This window comes from Electrona antarctica (genome assembly GCF_951216825.1).
Source record: "Electrona antarctica genome assembly, chromosome: 10".
NCBI classification, from domain to species: domain Eukaryota; kingdom Metazoa; phylum Chordata; class Actinopteri; order Myctophiformes; family Myctophidae; genus Electrona; species Electrona antarctica.
The window spans coordinates 41,168,192-41,188,232 of NC_136791.1; the positions used below are offsets into that span (position 1 = coordinate 41,168,192).

Here is a 20,041-nt window from a genome sequence, read left to right on the forward strand (position 1 = left end):
GTATAGCAACAAGAACCCAAAAAGGGGTTCTCGTCCAGAAGGGTTAGAACACCAAAAGCGGTTCCCGGCCTGAATGGATGATAATCCATAATGAATCCCTCTGCGCCAAATAACGTGTCTAGTTTGCACAGGCTAAGGCCCAAACCACACCAGCTGCAACTCCTTGCAACAAACAAACCACACCAATGCAACACCTTGCAACATGGCCATTGGGAATAATTGTTGCAAGGAGTTGAAAAAACAACTCCATGTCAGACACACACACACACACACACACACACACACACACACACACACACACACACACACACACACACACACACACACACACACACACACACACACACACACACACACACACACACACACACACACACACACACACACACACACACAGGCACACCACCTCCCCAGGGACCAAGCATAGAGCAAGCTGAATGTATATTATCCTGGTGATAATCATGTTTCACATGACATGCTGTTCCACTTCATTTGATGATAATACTTTACAGCGCTTTACAACGCTGGCTGAAATAAAAATATAACGATATTAATGAAAATTGATTATTAATGGAAAGGTCACAAACACACAAGCTTGAGAGGTTGAGTATAGGAGGTACACTACACACATGCATACACACATTAATACATCTATCTTTGTATACTTTTTTGAAATATTTATCTTAAATGGTATAATAGTAGTATAGTATAAACTTTTTATTTTATTTTAATATTTAACTTCAATTTATAATGGAAGTCATTGGGATGAGGCTGAAACATTCTCAATTATGGAGTCATGCGTCATAGATACATTTTTAGATAACTGACGTCTTAGACTGGCCACAGGAAGTCCAAGATCCATATGGAAGACACACTGGTATTAGTCCCTGTCATGTTGTTACCTCACAGCAGGTGTACAACTCGATAGCACTTCAAGTGTACTGGTGCTTGTTTCAGCATTTTCTGATCTTGCTTAGTCTATGAGTTTAATTTTGTCATTTAATAGGGTACGTATTACACACTGCAATGCAGTCATTGTTACAGTGAACAACATTTCCACATGCTCCATTGTGTCATTGCAGAAGAACATGAATGTATGCATGAAAATGCATAAATTATAAGCTAATTATTGTAAGATATGCCATTATCTGCAAGGCTTCATTATACAAGACTTTCCAAAGCGTTTTCAACCTGGGCTCTCAGGGACAGATATACTCAAGTCACTCAATATATGGAATAGCAATTATATAAAGGTCAGCTTAAAGCAAGGTAAATAACATTATACAATGTATACTAGACTAATAAAGACACTTTATAAACTTAATAAAGAAACTTCACTTAAAAGGACTGACCCGCAGTGGAGCACACACAGTTGTTAAATATTGAATCAGTAAACACGACACTGCTGCTGCGCTTTCATGAGTCAAAACAGCTGTGATATGTAGGTGTGACATTGTATACGTTGTTCAAACAAAACATCTATTAAAATACAATACGTATTGGCGAACACAAAACCGTGTATAACTGAATGTATGTCTCATGTGACATTTTGTTTGATAATTGAACCTTCACCTCTCCACTTTAGGTGAAGTCAGGGTGAGGCTATTTACCTGGTCTCCATGTCACAGCTGTGAAAATGCAGTAGTGTCAAAATGCAGACTGTTTAAATATTTAAAAGGAGATCCGTGTGCTCCAGTGCCTTTGTCCGGGTTAGTCCTTTTAACTGCAGTTACCATTACTGGACATTACTTTGTCCATTACTGCGAGCACACTGTAGTAGGCAGGGGACAGGGGACGGGGGACAGGGGAAAGGGGGGATAGGGGGTGGGTGGGGCGGAATGAGTCATTCTGCCTCAGGGGAAGAATTGTGTCACAAGGAAGTAGGCCTGTAACCATTATTACATAATCGTCTAATCACAATTATTTGAGATAATAACAATAATCTTTTACATAATCGTCACAATCGTTTCCATGTTGAAAAGTGTTCATACATTTTCAAATATAAAACGGAAGGGGAAATAGCAGATGCAAGCTTGTAGATGAATATCTCGCTACTGGCCATGACCAACCTTTGGCTGTCTGGAAAACACTGAACCGTCTGCGGGTCGGCGAAGGACGCTTAACATGTTCTGATGTTCTGTGTGTGCGGTGAACCACAAACAATGAGACATCATGAGATGTAGCTACGCTCAGATGACCTGGCCGAGCTAAACGCCGCTGCACCTGTGCCAATAGAAAGACGTGATATAGAAAGACGAGGAAGAAGAAGCTTATAGATTCAGATTGGCTATTTCCGCTTTTTGAGCGCCGCTAGTTCCTCCTATGCACAGCTTTGTGTGTTTTTGTAGCACGGATTGTGATGATTTGATTGGCTGATGTATGATGATAAGAGCACCCCTCACTTCACACAAGTGTGATTTGTTTTTAAGTATAACATGTCAGTAACTTATTCTTACTAGTAGCCTATATTTAAGTTACTTGTCATATCTGGCCCATATGTGCAATTTATTTTATTACGAAGCCTAAAAGGCAAACAGAAATCCACACTTAATGGGCCAGTGAGATGAGGTAAGGTGGGGGTTGTCCTTAGGGCCAGTGAGATGAGGTAAGGTGGGGGTTGTCCTTAGGGCCAGTGAGATGAGGTAAGGTGGGGGTTGTCCTGAGGGCCAGTGAGTTGAGGTAAGCATAGATATAAAAAAAAGGGATGCCTCATTGGCCACTGCAGTTCGTTGGAGCGATGTGTGTTGAAGGAGGGGCGGAAGAATTTACACTGGGAGAGGAAGTACGCCGGAAGTGTGGAAGGCACGTTACGTCACGCTGCCACTCATGTGATTACTGGCCAATCACAGCACATCTTTTCCAGGACTTACAGACCCGAACATGCGCTCTGTGACGTGGGGCTTCTCAAGGAATCTCGAGAAAATGTTGCCCCTCTTGAGCACATACGCTCCAGAGCCGGAAATGGTCTACGTTTATATGTCTATGGTCCTGAGGGCCAGTGAGGTCTGGAGGTCATGTTTGTGAGCATCAATGGCAGCGATGAATTAAAGGGACACTTCACCCTTTTTGCAAAAAATATATGTTAATGACGTTTAGAAGATTTAGAACACTTTCCTGGGGGTCTTTGTGTGTAGTTTGTGGTTTTAGATATTTTAGATTTTAGCAGTGAGCCCAGTGTCTCTGATGTCATGGACACTGGGCTCACTTACTTCCTGGACTACAATTCTCATAATGCTTTGGTGCACTGCCCCTCCTTGTGGATAGGGGGAGGGCTGGCTTACTGAGACAACATGTAGTCCAGGAAGTTAGTGAGCCCAGTGTCCATGAGACACTGGGCTCACTGCTAAAATCCAAAATATCTAAAACCACATAACACACATAAAGACTCTCAGGAAAGTGTTCTAAATCTTCTAAAAGTCATTAACATACAGCATACTTTTAGCAAAAAGGGTGAAGTTTCCCTTTAAGTGTCCCGCTGCTGTGAGGAGGTCGTCTTAGTAGATTTTTAATCTCTACCAAATAATTAAAAGTTAAAACAAATAACAAACCTATCTGGACTATCTTGAAACAGATTCTATTATTTTTTACTGAATCTGATTTTGTTTTTTTGTTTTACTCTTGAGTCATTTGGACTAAAACATAATGATTGTGTTGCAGGTGTCCAGGAAAGACTTTGGAGGTTTCAAGAAGCTGTTCCACAGGTTTCTTCAGGTGAAGGGACCATCTGTGGAGTGGATCAAGATTCAACGACCCCCGGAGGACTCGGTAAGTGGAAAGAGAGTGTGCGTGTGTGTATGCATAGCACTGACGAAGGTCCTAGCCTCCTAGGACCGAAACGTTTGCTTTTTAATTGCACTTTGAGCACGAGCACTTTATGAGCATGTTAAAATAAAGAAAAAAAGTCTCAGTTTAAGGAGTTTTACTTCTATTTTCTATACGGTGAGCGAGTCTTTTCCTGTCAAAGTTTCCCTTATGTTTTTGAGACCACCGCTACCGTAGTCAAGTTTGGAAAGAAAAAGGACAAAGAAAGGCGCAACAGTTTTCTCAGTGCTTCTGTGTGTATGCGTGACCATAGCTGTATGAAGTTCTCAAGATTATACTGACACAATAAGATCACTCTGACATTGTCAAAGCATAAAACACAACGTGCTCCTCTTATCTCTTTCATCGGTACAGTATGTGTTTTGCGCTTTACCGTACATGTCATGTATGTCTCCTTTGCTGGTGCCCTCTGATCTGAATAGCAGAGGGGGCATCAGGGGAGAACAAAATGTACGGACTGGTCAATGGCTATTGATTTCTGTCCATATTACCGCGTAGGCCTGCAGCATTCTATGACGGATGTCATTAATAATGAAGTGATCTTAAGTTGTCACATGCTGCTCTGTGTGTATGTGTGCATGCACGCACTTGTGCATGTGCATTTTTCTCTCCACATACCAGGGTATTATGCGTGATCCATCATGGTGACATACAGTAAGTTCAAACGAGGACCGTATGACTAAGCTAGGCTCACGCGCACGCAGGCACAGTCGAACACGCACGCACGCACGCACAGTCGAACACACACACACACACACACACACACACACACACACACACACACACACACACACACACACACACACACACACACACACACACACTTTTTATTATTACATTAAATTATAAATTATTAATTTCGGTCAGGTCAAGTGCACAGAACATAACTTGTGGCTTTGTATAGCTACCAGTAACTAGTCAGGAGGAGGGGAGCGGGGGAGGGGAGGCGGGCTCATAGGTTGGTGAACCAATAGGAAGTTAGCGCCGGTTTCCAGCGCTAGTTTGTTCCGCCCTATATGCCCAGAAAAGCTAACCGTCTCTTTCAGGCTAGAGTCAATGTGAAATAAATGGTCAAAGTTGACCTTTAATGTGTCTTTCAACAATATATACTGTCTTTCAACAAAATATGAGAACGCGTCGGCATCTCCTCCCATTAGTTACCCGTTATTCACACAGCCTATACAGTTATAAGATATATGGACGTTTTAAGAAAATAGGACAGTATCGCATATATAAAAACGTGGTCCCTAAATAACTTGATGAGGCTTTTAAAGTCACATTGCCCAGCATTTGTATGAACCAGTGTTCCCATTCTGTAACAACCCATTTCAGTCGATTCACAAAGCCTTCTCCCACCATAACAGTGACAGGTCATCTTAAAAGGGAGTCGGCTTATAGATGACACAGTTGATAACGCTCCAAGGCCTGAAGCCAATGGCAGAGCGGGAAGGGAATTTAGGGCGCATGGAAACCTGATTCAGTGCCCATACAGAATTTTAAGGAGAACTCAAACCTCTCCATTCTTGAAAGTATGTTCCACTTTTCTTTGTTTGTTTGTTCTTCTGTTCTTGACTTCAATAGACACTTCCCATCCCCAATACACCTGGGCCATTACCGAAGCACTTATTGGCACTTTCTTCTGTAAAGAGGACTAGGTCACAAGCACAAGGAATGGAACACTGCATCCAGCTTTCCTTACATGCTCTTTGTTCTAGATGTGGAACTTACCCTGAGTGTACAAACTTCATGGGACAAAGCATTCTTAACTGATCAGATGAATCCAGGGGAAAGCTGTGAGGAATGAGGGGTGGCCCTTATTCTTTTCACATGTTGGGCGTATTGCTGTCATGACTCATAATGGGAAGGAGACAAATGGGAAGGCGAACTGGACCATTCGCCTTTTTGCATCCTGACTTCCCTTATCGGATGGCTTATTTTGGACTTGTCCTTCATTTCAGACAGCTCCAGTTACGAGAGTGAAGTCAAGAGTTTTTGTCATTTAACAAGTTGCCGTAATACACTTTGTCATGTTTTTTTGTTTGTTTTTGAGTGGTGCAACCACTCCTATAGACGGCTATGTACGTGTGTCCCTGGGTCCCTGGCTTGGTCTGTCCGAGCACGAAAATAGCGTTTTCACCACCAAGTGTCACTGTTGTGCATCCTCCTAACACACACACACACACACACACACACACACACACACACACACACACACACACACACACACACACACACACACACACACACACACACACACACACACACACATTAACTGTATATGATTTCGGCGTGACAGTACAGTACAGTACAGTACAGTACAGTACAGTACAGTACAGTACAGTACAGTACAGTACAGTACAGTACAGTACAGTACAGTACAGTACAGTACAGTACAGGGACCCACATGGTAACTCTGTCATTTCTCAAACATTTCGGACACGGGGCGGCTCGCCGGAACCGGGCCGCCCCCCTGGGCGCGTTCCTGGGGGTCTGGATGTTCCGGGGACCCCCCGGGGACGCCCACATGGTAACTCTGGCATTTCTCGACTGTTTCGGACGCAGGACGGCTCGCCGGAACCGGGCCAGTACCCTGGGCGGGTTCCTATGGGTCTGGAACTTCCGGGGACCCCCACACAGAGTTGCAACACTCACTTTACACGGGTGTGATTTTGTTTTAGTTGACATGGCATGTCTGCCTTCTTGTCTTTCAGTCAGGGAGTTAGATTTCTTTATTTTTCCTCAGTGGCAGTCTTGCAGTGCTCTTCGTTGGATTTGGCATGCCGGGTTGCCATGTTGTCTCGGCTTCAATGTGTGAGATTTTAAAAGGTTTATCTCAGCTTCTCCGAATCTCGCCTCAAAAAGAAAAGGGGGGTTATTTTGAAATCTTCCACTAGACATTTTGTGTCAGTCAGACTGTCAGGTATTCAGAGCTGGCCGTCAGAATCCATCCGGTAAGCATCAAGAGAAGTTCTTTCACACAGCTGGATTTTAGAGTAGACTTTCAATTATGTTTTGAGAAAATTTTGAAGCAATATTATGTTTCGAAAGCAATTTAAAAATCTTGATGCAAATAAAGCACACGTCTAGGTAGGATATTATCTCAACCAGGATGTAAACTTGTATCAGGAATATTGCCTGCATTGTAAACACATTCAAACCACTCTCCCAATTCAATTGGTGTATCAAAGCACTTCCTCGCTGTCAGCAAGCCGTACTAAATGCATTTTCTATGAAGCTAATCTGTGATAATTGGAAAGCTATTGGCCCCACGTCAACATGATGGGGACAAAGATACAAAGATGGAGATGTACAGAGAAAAAGAGAATAAGACAGCAATCTGGTCTATACCTATTGTCTGTGCCTTGTCTTGTCTTGTAGAACCTACAGTATGCTAAATCTAATCTAGCCTAATGGATTGTGACACCAACCAAGCAACCAAACCAGCAAGTTCACAACACAAGTCCACAATGCAACACATTGTAGATCGGCTACTTTCACCAAAGATATTTGATGTACATGGAAAACAGAGAGGACCAACTATAGACCCATGGGAAACCCCGGTCAACTAAGTATATATGGGCCTGGGCCATGGCTCAGTGGTCCAGGCACCTTGGCTGGTAATCCAGTCTGGCAGTGTGCCGCGGGTTCGACTCCCGATCCCGACGGCCTTCACTGCATGTCTTCCCCCCATCTCTCTCCCCATGTCCTGTCAGCCTACTGTCTGTCCCTCCATACAATATATAAAATAAAGGCGAAAAATAAAAACTAAGTATATATGGTTCAAATTGGTATTATATAACATGGGTGGCATTGGGTGCCATATGTTGCAGTGTTAAATTGGACAGCAAATACTTGTCTTTTAAATAACAAACCGGTCCAGTGAGAGTTGAAGGTCTTAGTCTTAGTCAACAAAATTAACACTGATATAGTGTCGGCACTTAAAAAGGAACATTTTAGTTGAGTGGAAGTGGTGATGGATGCAAATGTTTGTTTGTTAGAGAGCTAATCACAGACATGATATCCTGTAATTCTGTAAGGATGTTGAGAGTCAACATCCTGTCAGATTCCAGTACAATCCCTTGTAATGTGGAAGAGAACCCTCAATCGTAAAGCTTTCTCTTACCCATGAAAAAAAAAAAATATGGTATGGTATATGGTTTCTCAGGCCATAGAATGTGGTCTTAGTATTTCAACACACACAGATACAGTGATGTAGTCGAACACCAGAGATGTGTGATGGGAGCTTGCATTCGCCAAGTTTGGTTCTTACTCACTGAGTTCACATTCACAAAACTGGCGCCGATACCAGCCTCCAGTCTACCACCACCACGCACGCACGCATGCACGCACGCACGCACGCACGCACGCACGCACGCACGCACGCACGCACACACAAAGCCTGGTCTGTGAGTCTTGGTTGTGGCGAGCAAGGAGAAGCTGTGTCACTATTCTCTACCCAGCCAGCCTACCCATTTATTTATATAAACTGAGGGAGAGAGAGAGAGAGAGCAAATTGAAATTCAAAGCAGTGACTTAAATCTAGGGGTTGCGAGTACGCCTGTACCTACTTGGAGGGAGGGGGGGTTCTTGTAGTCGTACAGTATGAGAAATTACCCGTGTGTCCGGGTGGCACAGTGGTAAGGTTCCTACCACCATGGAGAGTCAGACTGGGGTTCAAATCTTCCACGATGCATCCGGTTGAGCTCAGCTGGGCAGTCCAATGAGGACATGGCCGTGTTTTTGCGGATGGGAAGCCGGTTAGAGAGGGTGATTTTGGTCGCTGCACTAGCAAATCCTGCATGTTGGTTGGTAGTGGACGCCTGTTCAGCAGACTTCCATATACATTTGCAACATACATTATACATATATACAATATTATTGTTGTGAACTTGTGATTAATGTCATTTTCTCTCATCAATTGAAAGTTCAAGATACAAATGTAGTGACACAAAGCCACTAGAATCTCAATTCTACACAAACTAATATAGGGAGGCATTTTGGTCTATTTTGGAACGATGGGAAACGCATTTATTAAGTTCAAACCACGACATGCACAGAATTCAGCCATTCTATGGCCTTTTTATGTTTGCTTTAAGCATTCCCCCCCCGTGACGTCATGTGGCAGCCAAGTCTATGGACCTTTTATGTTTGCTGTTGTGCATTCCCCCCGTGGCGTCATGTTTGTGCGTTCCCCAAAGGCGCCCCTCACTTCACACAAGTGTGAATGTTTTCTTCTGCTTTTCAAATATTCCCTTTCATATCAGGACATTGTAATGATCATTAAACTCCACCTCTCTCCCAAACTCCCTCCCATGCAGTCAGAGTTCAGTATCGGCTATTTTCACAATATTTGCCTCTTTCTTCTATATATTCTTTTGACAATTTGGCCCATGTTTCACCAGTTTTTATAGTATAGTTTGTTGATTACTTTTGATGCAGTAATGGTCTTTCCCCCCCCCTTTTTTGGTCTTAAAAGTTCTTAAATGGTAAATGGTGCATTTATATAGTGCCTTTATCCAAGGCGCTTTACATAGATTGTGCATTACATTCACCCATTCATACACCGATGGCAGTGGAAACCATGTAAGGCACCAACCAGCACATCAGGAGCAATTAGGGGTTCAGTGTCTTGCTCAAGGACACTTCGACATTAACTCTGGGGGAGCCCGGGTTCGAACTGGCAACCTTGCGGTTGCCATCCAGCCACTCTACCCCTGAGCCACCGCATTGTCACTTCACTGTAAACTGGGAACAACCCCAAAACCACTGGCCTAGACAGTCTGCGGCATGGCCTCTCTGGGTAGAAGCATGTTGGCCACACGGTCAGTGTGTCATTATGTGCATAGTGGTGAAAGAATGATGCGTGTTTGTATGTGCATGAATCAGCGAAAGCACTTCCTGTGGCTTACTTTCAGTATGACTGATTTAGGAGAAAATGATGCAGTGAAATTAAATGGGAGGATGCAGGGATTAAGTAGCCTCGTGCATACTAATATCACTGGCTCGTGGATATTAGTCTCGTCCCTCTCAGTATTTAAATTATTATTGTTTCAATGTCCCGCCCCATATTTGCATACTGGGTCCTGGTTGGTTATAGCCTGGTTCCAGACGAATCTGGTTGGCTCGTCACCACTTCGGCCGTGAAGTCCTCCCACAATTCTGCCTGGGGCAATGTGCATTGCAAAGGCAGATGACATCTGCCTTTTAGCTGGAGCTGGTCAGAATGGAATTTCAGAACTTCACAGAAATGAACTATGCAAACAAGCCCAGTAATGATTTGCAGGAACATCGCAAAACCGGCACACACAGGGAGAAATTCTATGACATCATAATGACATAGTGTTCCAGCATCCTTCTCACCAATTTCACCCCTCACCAGTTTGCATGCCTGCCTCTAGTTTAGTTGAGAATTAGGCTATACCAAGTCTCTCAAGACAGACTCGAGGACAAAACAGGGGGCGCTGTTTTCCCGTTATTTGCCGATGGGATTCTCAGATTGGCCTATACCTTATTTTTATTCCCGCAAGGGTCTGTCCATCCTTCAATGTGTCATTATACAACAGGTCGTTTTGAGGAAGCAATCTGATTGGTTGAAACAACTCTTGAACCCTATAGGTTAATATATAGTCAAATGAATGTGTCCCCTCCCGGGCCCCTACTGTACATAGTCAGGGCTGTGATGCGAACCGGGGACTGCCTATTTCCCAGACAGCCTCTCTACTCGTTATTGAATGATGCACAACCCATATTGCCTACTGTCACCTAAACACCAACCTAAGTCCAAACCATATTGTCACCGTAACCCCATGCCCAGGCCCAGAATAACTCACTGTACTAGGATGTTTTTTTCTTTCCTTCATTCCTTTTCATGGCACTTTGAGTTCATGAAGCTAAAGTTTCCCATTCAGGTGTACAGGGCTCGGATGGTGAGTTTGGCAAAACACATGTTTCACATTTCTCTCAAAACACCCCACACTACTCTCGCACGCTCGCACGCACGCACGCACGCACGCACGCACGCACGCACGCACGCACGCACGCACGCACGCACGCACGCACGCACACACACACACACACACACACACACACACACACACACACACTACATGATATATCTCTTCTCTCTCTTTGACTTTTCCCCCCTCACACTCCTTTCCTGTCTTTCACCTCCCTTCCCTCCCTGTCCCTCTCTCTCTCTTTGCCAGAGGATGAACCCAGGAGAGTATGGCTTAGAGAGAGCTGTCAGGAGTTGTTTGTTGTGTTAGTAAGGCCATCCTCATTGACCACAGAGACAAGGCCTTGTGTTAGTAAGGCCATCCTCATTGACCACAGGGACAAGGCCTTGTGTTTGTGTTAGTAAGGCCATCCTCATTGACCACAGAGACCTTGTGTTTCCACTTTGGGGGACTTGCTGTGGGTCCAGTTTCAGGCATGCTGGAGGTCTCAGGACCCAGGGACTGGTGACTCAGCGCTTTAAACAGGAAAGCCAGCAGGGTGTGAGTGACCCTGGAGGTTTTTGTTTTCGTGCACATACACACACACACACACACACACACACACACACACACACACACACACACACACACACACACACACACACACACACACACACACACACACACACACACACAGTCTTACAGTATATAAATAAATATTTAAGCATCTGAAATCTGATGCTTAAATTCACAAAACCTATACCGTAGACACTAGATGAGCATACACAAATTAGCTAGATAAACACACAGCCATGCACACTAGTAACCCGACCCAGAACAACATCTGGTTAACATTTGGTGAGCCTGGATTCCTCTCTTCATTGTTTGTAGTTCTTCAGATGTCTTTGTAAAATGCTCCATGAAGAAATAAAAATCACACTTGTGTGAAGTGAGGGCCGTATGATAATGTTTGTTTAACTCACTTACCGGCTGATACAGACAATAAGTCCGACCTTCCGACCTGCTTGCTTACTTCACACTCGTGTGCATTCTTAAAGCAAACATAAAAAGGCCATAGACTGCCACTATATATCTAGTATTACAATCCCTGTAGGATCGCCTGTTCGCACTGTGCTATTCACAATGTGCTGTTGAGCTTCCACTGTTTCCGTGCTGCGCTTGGAGCTTCCGTTTCTCAAATCCGCCATTACTCACAGCGTGCGCACTGCGCGCGTCTTAAAACAGTATTTGACTTCAGAAGCGTTCATATTGTAACCTCGACACGACATGGTAAATGATCCCAGAACGTCCACGTTGTGTTCAATCACCGTGGTTGTCGTGATTACCACGACAAAACAGCCTTTCTCAGCGTGCCTTTGTTTACTTCTTGAAAAGAGAAGGGAACACGCACACTCATATGCTCCAAAAGATACATTTATTGACGACGTTTCGAGCCAAGGCTCTTCATCTGGTCAAACTCAAGATGTCAGTGATCCACCCACTTAAATAGACACCCACGGGTCACGTTACTAGTCAGTGGGTGGAACCAACACAACCACCCACTGACTAGTAACGTGACCCGTGGGTGTCTATTTACTTCCTGGACTACATGTTGTCTCAGTAAGACATCCCTCCCCCTATCCTAAGGAGGAGCAGTGCACCAAAGCATTTTGGGAATTCACCCTTTGTCAAGTCCCGCCCGTGGTTGTGCCCCTCTTCGCACCCATTGGTTGCCGTTTTGTGGTTGTACAAAAATCCTTTCTCTCCATCCACTACCATTGAAATAAGGTGTTTTTCACTTTTGAGGTGTCACGCAATTCTTATTTTAAACTTGGTGTCAGTAAAAAGGAACATCACAGGTGCAGCATGGTGACTGGGCATATCAGGAAAAAATATGTTTTATCAAATTCAATATAAACAAGGCGGAACCAGGGCGGAACAAGGCAGAAAGAGCCGGCTGGTTAGTCAGTCAGGGACCAATCAGAAGGCTGACAAAGGGTAAATTGTAGTTCAAGAAGGAAGTGAGCCCAGTGTCCATGACATCATGGACACTTTGAAATAGTAAAATATCTAAAAACACATATTATCCCCATAAAAACCCCATAAAGTGTTTCTTGTCTCCCAAACATCATTAAAATAAGATCTGGTTGCAAAAGGGGTGAAGTGTACCTGGCGTCTTTTCTCTTTGCTCTTCTAAGATTGGCGTCTTTGCTCTTCTAAGGGTTAACAAGCATAATTCATAATTCATGGAGACGCTCACCATCAGACCTCCTCTACAGCACCGCACCTTAATGGAAAACACAACTAAGCTATGTTGACAAAAACTAGTTTAGCTTGTAGAACTTCCTGTCTCCTCCTGTCAAATAACACTAAGCCGTCTATCTATATTGACCTACTGTAATAACCTATGTGAAGTATGATGCACACCCATTCACCTAAGTTGCCCTTCTTCTCCTGCCACTGTACTGTTAAGACCCAATTATTGAAATCCCAAACATGGAATATACTTGGACCATGCATATAATGCCTGTCTCAGGGCTGCCACCTGCCAGTATACAGTGGATAACTTCCCAGTCTTACTGGGTAACTATAGCTAAACACTTTAACCCTGACCAGTGAATCAGTTTTGACACTGCTTCATCATGGTAAGCCTTTACAATGGTAAGTCTTTGAAATTGATTGACAGAGGTGTTCCAAAATACTTAGTAAGAATGCTGGTCTTTTGGTATGCCCGTCAGACCTTTCAGGTAAAATGGGACAGTTGCATTTCTGAACCTTTCCATGTCAGTAATGGGGTTCGCCAGGGGAGGATTTTATCTCCTTTATTATTTAAAGGTATATTCAGTGATTTGACTTAATTCAAATATCACTTATTTTTTTCTGGATAATCCTCCCTACTATAGAGTGTGCTGACCATATAAGGAGTTCCTCCCTGTCCCCAGTAAGCCCCTGGGGTCAAAAAACCCTAGTTTCAGTTTTGGTGGCGGGTGGCAAAACCTTCATCCAATCAGGATGAGAGGGGCCTTCCTCCAATCATGATCGAGTGGGGGCGGGCGTTGGTGCACATGCTGTTGGCCTGTTGCACTTCCCCCCACTGTAGAGCGTGCATGTGCACATTTTGTTACCGGGCGGACTGGGTGGTTTTCCAAATCACCCAAATCACTGAATGCTCCTTTAATGTTTATATGGATGATTTGTCAAATCAATTGAATGGGTCGGGGTGCAATACTGGCTGTCTTGTGGGAGACACTGTTGTCAATCATCTCATGTATGCTGATGATTTGGTCATATGCAGTCCACACAGTGCTGGGCTTCAACAATTATTGAAGATCTGCTCTCAGTATGGTAACAATTTTGAGAAGCAGAGAGGACAGGAATTGATCTTCCTCTGCCTTTCAATTGTGTGATAGTCCTCTCATAATATAGCCTGACACTCAGTCTGAACTTTCATTTAGTTTCACTTCATTATTCAGACTGAAAGCCCTCCCCACGGCAGCAGTTTATGGGATGGGCGTTGACAAAGCGGCAGTCTTCTGATTGATTGCTTCATACCAACCAATCAGAATAGTAGGAAAGCAGATGACGTTGTTGTCAATCATGAGTCTATGGCTAACCCATCATCTCTGGCATGCGTGGCATAGGCTCAATGTGGCCTATAATGATGCTATGAGGTTGTTGCTCCACATTCCTCGATGGCATAGTGCCAGTCAAATATTTGTGACCGCTGGTGTACCCACCTGGTATGCACTGTTAAGACAGTTGATGTATAATTGTGTGTCGGCTTGATTGGCAAGACTTTGCTTGAGCAGACTCATTCTAGTTCTCAGCATACATTTTAGGAACAGGTCCTTGAAGTTTGCCAGTCTGTTGCAGTGAAACAGTCATCTTCTTCTTATTATTTTGTGTATCATCGTCAAATGTCCAACTCAGTGTCGTGTAGCTAGCCTACGCCCCACTTGGAAGATGCCGGTCCCTGAAGTTGGTCTGTACAGACTGTGTTCTGCAGTCTACTTAGGCTCGCCACACACTTGGATGCTGCGCTGTCTTCATAGTTGACTTCCTCTGCTGAGCCTCTTAGCCTCACTTGCTTCATTGTGTCATAGTGCACATCTGCTTTGCTTCTCATGTGTTTTTTGTTTTAAATATGAACTTCCGGGAACTCAGATTAGCTTTGCTTTGTAGCAACTTTCTTTTTGTGAACGCAATCTCGCATTCAGCTGTCCATTTCCAAGAAGTGACCTTTAGCAGTGCCGGGTCATAGCAGGGTGGATGGGTTTATCATGACTTCAAGTACCTCAGATTCAGATTCACTGTATTGTCACTTAGTTGCATGGTTTAGGTACATACTGTACATGTGAAATACTTATGCTCAGAAGCTCCAATAAAAACATTTATTACCTGGGCTCATGGGTCAACAGAGCAAGATCTAAAAGTGAGGAACCCACTTGCATGGAGGGCCCTGAATGGCATGGCCAGTGTATGGAACTCCAACCTCCCGCGACAAATCAAACTCAGTTTCCTCTACGCGACGGTAGAATCTGTTCTCCTATCTAGGCAGTGAATGCTGGACCCTGAAGCCAACTCTGCAGAAGGCTCTAGACGGGTGCTACACCAGAATGTTACGTGTAGAGCTCAACATCAGCAAGAGTACTGTTACCAATGAGAATCTGTATGCTGGAATATTCAGGGTGAGCGGCAAAATAGCAGCCAGGAAAATGAGACTTGCAGGACACTGCCAAAGACACCAGGAGCTGCTAGCCAGCAAACTGGTGCTGTGGGAACACATGGGCACCGGTCACGAGGACGTCCCATAACATATGTGGATATACTCAAGAAAGATGCAGGAGAGCAAAGCACCAACGAGCTGGCCGGATGTATGGAGAACTGGGATGACTGGAAGCGACGATGGAAGGCTTGTCTTTCAGTTTCCCAGAAAATTCAGCCTTCAACGTTTTTTTACACAGCCTCAGCTTTTAAAGATGTGATGGAAAATTATAATGTTGCAATTGGCTTTGCTGGAATTTTCAATATGTTGCTTTTTTCAGACAGAAATCCTTTGTCTATAATGAGTGGATTCTTGCTCTTGTATGCATACCGTTCTGTTGAGCTATTGCAGCAGGGTTATATTATTATTGTGTGAAATGACCTTCTTTAAAAATCTTTTAATCTCACCAGCTCCCTTAGAGAGACAGAGATTACTCCTGTCTGCAAACATTAAACCAGAGCAATAGTGAATTGTGCATTCATCTTTATTGATTTTTCTTACTTGGTATTCATTAAGCCTGCAGGGGAATTTCCACAACAAACCAAATGGTCACAGAGTAAACAATTAAGATGTGTACTGAAATAAATATAATAATAAATAATGAGTTGACAGTTTCTTCAATTCTACTATGTAATCAGAAGGAGAGTTGCTGTCTTGTTGATTTCTCTATTTAAAATGTAATTATTGTGCAATGATGAGTGCCTTGCTTAGCTGCTTGTAGGTACAGTATGTATGCTAGATTTATCACGGCTGGCTAAAATCTTCAGCAGCGTAAGAATACACTGACCTTTTGGTTGTTCACATCATTTGCGATCATCCACTGTTCCGATGGCCCAGTGGCCTTGTGGTTTCCACTGGTTTAAAATGACAATGAGAGACTTAAATCTAAAGAAACTGAATGGTCTATATATGTTGTATATTTCTTTGCTTTATATACTATAGATTTTTTTGTTGAATTGATGCTCAGTGTTATTAAAGCATTTTAATAGGATTTATCAGGTTATTTGACTTATAATACATCCAATATCAGTCTTTTCTCAGACCGACTGGTGCCATTAGATCCACCACTCAGCTGCATATCTTTATCCCTGTCCAATTATGTCTCACTCTCTTACACGTTTCAACTCTTTTCCTCTCCCACACATTCTCTCTATAGTTCTGTCCTGTAACTGTTCTGTTCTCTTTTCGACCATCTGTCATCCTGGTTTTCTCTGTGTTTTTCTTAGTGTTGCAAGAGAGAGAGAGAGAGAGAGGAAACAGTCAACACAATTTGTATGAAAGTGCTGATGAGAGAGTCCTAATATTGACCTCGGAACGAGGCTTGACCACTCAGTCACTCCAACTCCTCACTCAATCCTTTCTCTCTCTCTATGGTTCTCCCTCTCTCACCATAGTCTCTCTCTCTCTATGGTTCTCCCTCTCTCACCATAGTCTCTCTCTCTCTCTCTATGGTTCTCCCTCTCTCACCATAGTCTTTTCTGCTGCCTAGCCAACATTGTGACATTTGAAACCGAGTACCGACAGTGTTGTGTGTGTGTGTGTGTTAAGTAGATAACAGACAGACACACATTGACACACACATTCTCTCTCTCACACACACACACACACACACACACACACACACACACACACACACACACACACACACACACACACTGCAACACGTAAACATGTCATGTACACATAAACAAAGTACAGGTCTCTTTTTGTGGTGCTTGTTGGCCTGTAAATCTCTTTGCTCAAAAAACACAATTGGTAAGCGCTTGATTGATTCTTGATCCTCTCCCTTCTTGTCCCTTCCGTTTCTCTCCCACAGATCCAGCCTTATGATAGAATAGCTGTTCGCGGCCTCCCCGACAGCGTGGCCGAGAGCCTCAACAAGTTGGTGGTGGTGAAACTCAACGGAGGTCTGGGGACCAGCATGGGCTGCAAGGGCCCAAAGAGCCTCATCAGTGTCCGCAACGAGAACACCTTCCTGGACCTCACGGTGCAACAGATAGAGGTGACTGACCACAGACCACCACAGACAACACCTTCCTAGACCGGTGCAACACAACACAATTTCATAGAAGATGTGACTGAAATGTTGCAAAGAAGCGGTGACTCCATTGGTATTGGACGAGTCCAGTCGGTTGTCTATGCTACACCTTCCCTTTGTAATCCCTAAGACCAAAAAGGAAGTGCGTGTGTGTGTGTGTGGGGGGGGGGGGGGGGGTGACACAAATTCTGTCACAGTCATCAGCATTTCAGCACACAGTTGATGTTAAATTCTTTGGTCACTTCGTTGAATTATTTTGTTAATGTGGTCGCACTCACGGGTAAGTCCCATTACCACAGTGTGACTGTGTGTGGGTGTGTTCCCGCAAGCTGGCCAGCTGGTGATGTCACTGTGATGTCATAATGGGTGGGGATGCCCCGAAGGGGTTGGGACCAGGCAGACTTCAGACATAGTCCGGCAGCCAGGGGTGTGGAGTGGGAAATCGTTTTTATTTATTGGCCTAAAATATTGTCGATATACTGTATATATGTGTATTCATGAATCCACTTGCTGACCGGCTGTCGGTATTGAGCAATCTTTGAGGGGCGCTAGCCCCTCCTATATTCAACTATTAGTGTAGATTTTCGTCTTATACAAACATTAAACTCCCATTGACAATGAATGGAGAATTTATGTCATGTGTCTGAGCAAATAGACATATTACGTCATGATTATGTATGTACGATGATACGAGAGCCCCTCACTTCACACAGGTGTGATTTTTTATAGGGGTGTGTGTGTGTGTGTGTGTGTGTGTGTGTGTATGTGACATTGACAACCTATATAAGTCAAAATTTAATTATGCTTTAAGTAGCATGTAACGTGTCAAACTAGGGGGGTTTCTTGATTCTGAATCCATTCCAAGCATTAGTTTTGGGCTAAAAACAGCCATAGCTGTCATCACGTTTTTTTGTGCAAAACTATTGCTTGGAATGGATTCAGAATCATAGTTTGTGTGAGGTTAAGGTTAGTGATATGTATATTTGGGGCGAAACATCCTGAAAAGAGGGAGTCCCGGTCAGACAGAACATGCAGAATCCAGGAAGTGATGCTCGTCTGCGAGTCATTGAGTGCAGAGCGTAAACATCTGGTCCAAATGGAGGATTTTTATTAAGTTGTTTTGGCAACGTCTTCCCCAGGGTGTATACCTCACCCCTCCTGCCTTCATTTTACAAGTGTCTGGAAGTTGCATGAACTCAGCCGAGCATCCAGGGTGAAGCAGATGCTTTGCTGGCAAGGTTCTGGGGAAATGGGCTTTAGAGATAATGATGAAGTGCATGACATCCCTCCTCGGCACTCTTTCCAATCTGTCAGCTGTTGGAAATTGGAATATATACTGTATATACAATTATACACGCACGCACGCACGCACGCACGCACGCACGCACGCACGCACGCACGCACGCACGCACGCACGCACGCACGCACGCACGCACGCACGCACGCACGCACGCACACACACACACACACACACACACACACACACACACACACCTCTTGAAACGTGAGCATTTGAAAGTGATCTGAGGGGTTCTGTGTGTGTGTGTGTGTGTGTGTATGTGTGTGTGTGTGTGCTGCCAGTTGAGCTCAAAGAGGATCTTTTAGTCCACACAGGTCTGCAAAACTGGAAGGGATACAGAGACTGCAGTGTGCTGGAGGGGTGTGTGTGCGTGCGTGCGTGCGTGCGTGCGTGCGTGCGTGCGCGTGCGCGCTGTACTGTGCAGGCAAGCTCTCGTGCACTTGTCGTTTTTTTATTTTGTTCCCTATTTATACACATTGCGTGCATTGCGTGCGTTTGTGCGTGTGAGTGCATGCGTGCGTGTCTGCTCTGTGTTGGATTGGTGTTTCATAACAGCCTCTCAAACACACTGAGCTCTGTGTCCCACTCACCTCCCACAGGCATTAGTGGTGGGGGGGGGGGGGGGGGGGGGGGGTGGCATCCATCCATCCTCTCCGCAGGTCTGGTCAGATTACTACAGGACTCAATCCATCCATTTAGGGAGGGGGAGGGGAGGGGGGAGGGGGTTGGAAAATGGAGCCATACTCTGAAGGCCCTCATAAACACACATTTTCACTGTGTGAGCCCCAGGCTGCCCCACACGTTTACGTTGGCTCAGTTCCCTTTCAGCCCCTACTAGCTACATCTAACTCAATCTGAGAACCCATCGGCAAATAAAGGAAAAACAGTGCCCTCTATTCCTTTGAATTTCAATAGTCTGTCTCGAGAGACTACACCTAGCGATGCACAGCAGCCGTATTGGAAAGAAATTGGGCCTCTTCTTTAATTCCTTCACAGGTTTTACCGATTATACTAATTAAGGCTCTATTCCATTTAGTGTAGCTCTGACCCCCATAACTCAAAGTTTACAAATGGAACCAAATGGAAAGTCACAATGTGATGTTGTATGACGTTGTATGAGCGTATATTCTTTCTACGTCCGAGCATAGACATGGTAACGCCCCGTCTGCCTCTGATTGGCC

At 44.3% G+C, this 20,041-nt stretch overlaps 1 protein-coding gene across 2 annotated transcripts in view; it reads left to right on the forward strand.

Moving 5' to 3' along the window:
* The window catches only part of ugp2b (UDP-glucose pyrophosphorylase 2b), a 48,735-nt gene that overhangs the window by 4,743 nt on the left and 23,951 nt on the right, over positions 1-20,041 (forward strand). For both annotated transcript variants that reach the window (XR_013791043.1, XM_079513289.1), the window contains exons 3-4: positions 3,658-3,765; positions 17,339-17,524. Coding sequence is in view for 1 of the 2 variants with exons in the window: in XM_079513289.1 (XP_079369415.1) it covers positions 3,658-3,765; positions 17,339-17,524 (294 nt within the window). In the remaining variant the exon portion in view is untranslated. The remainder of the gene's footprint in view (positions 1-3,657; positions 3,766-17,338; positions 17,525-20,041) is intronic.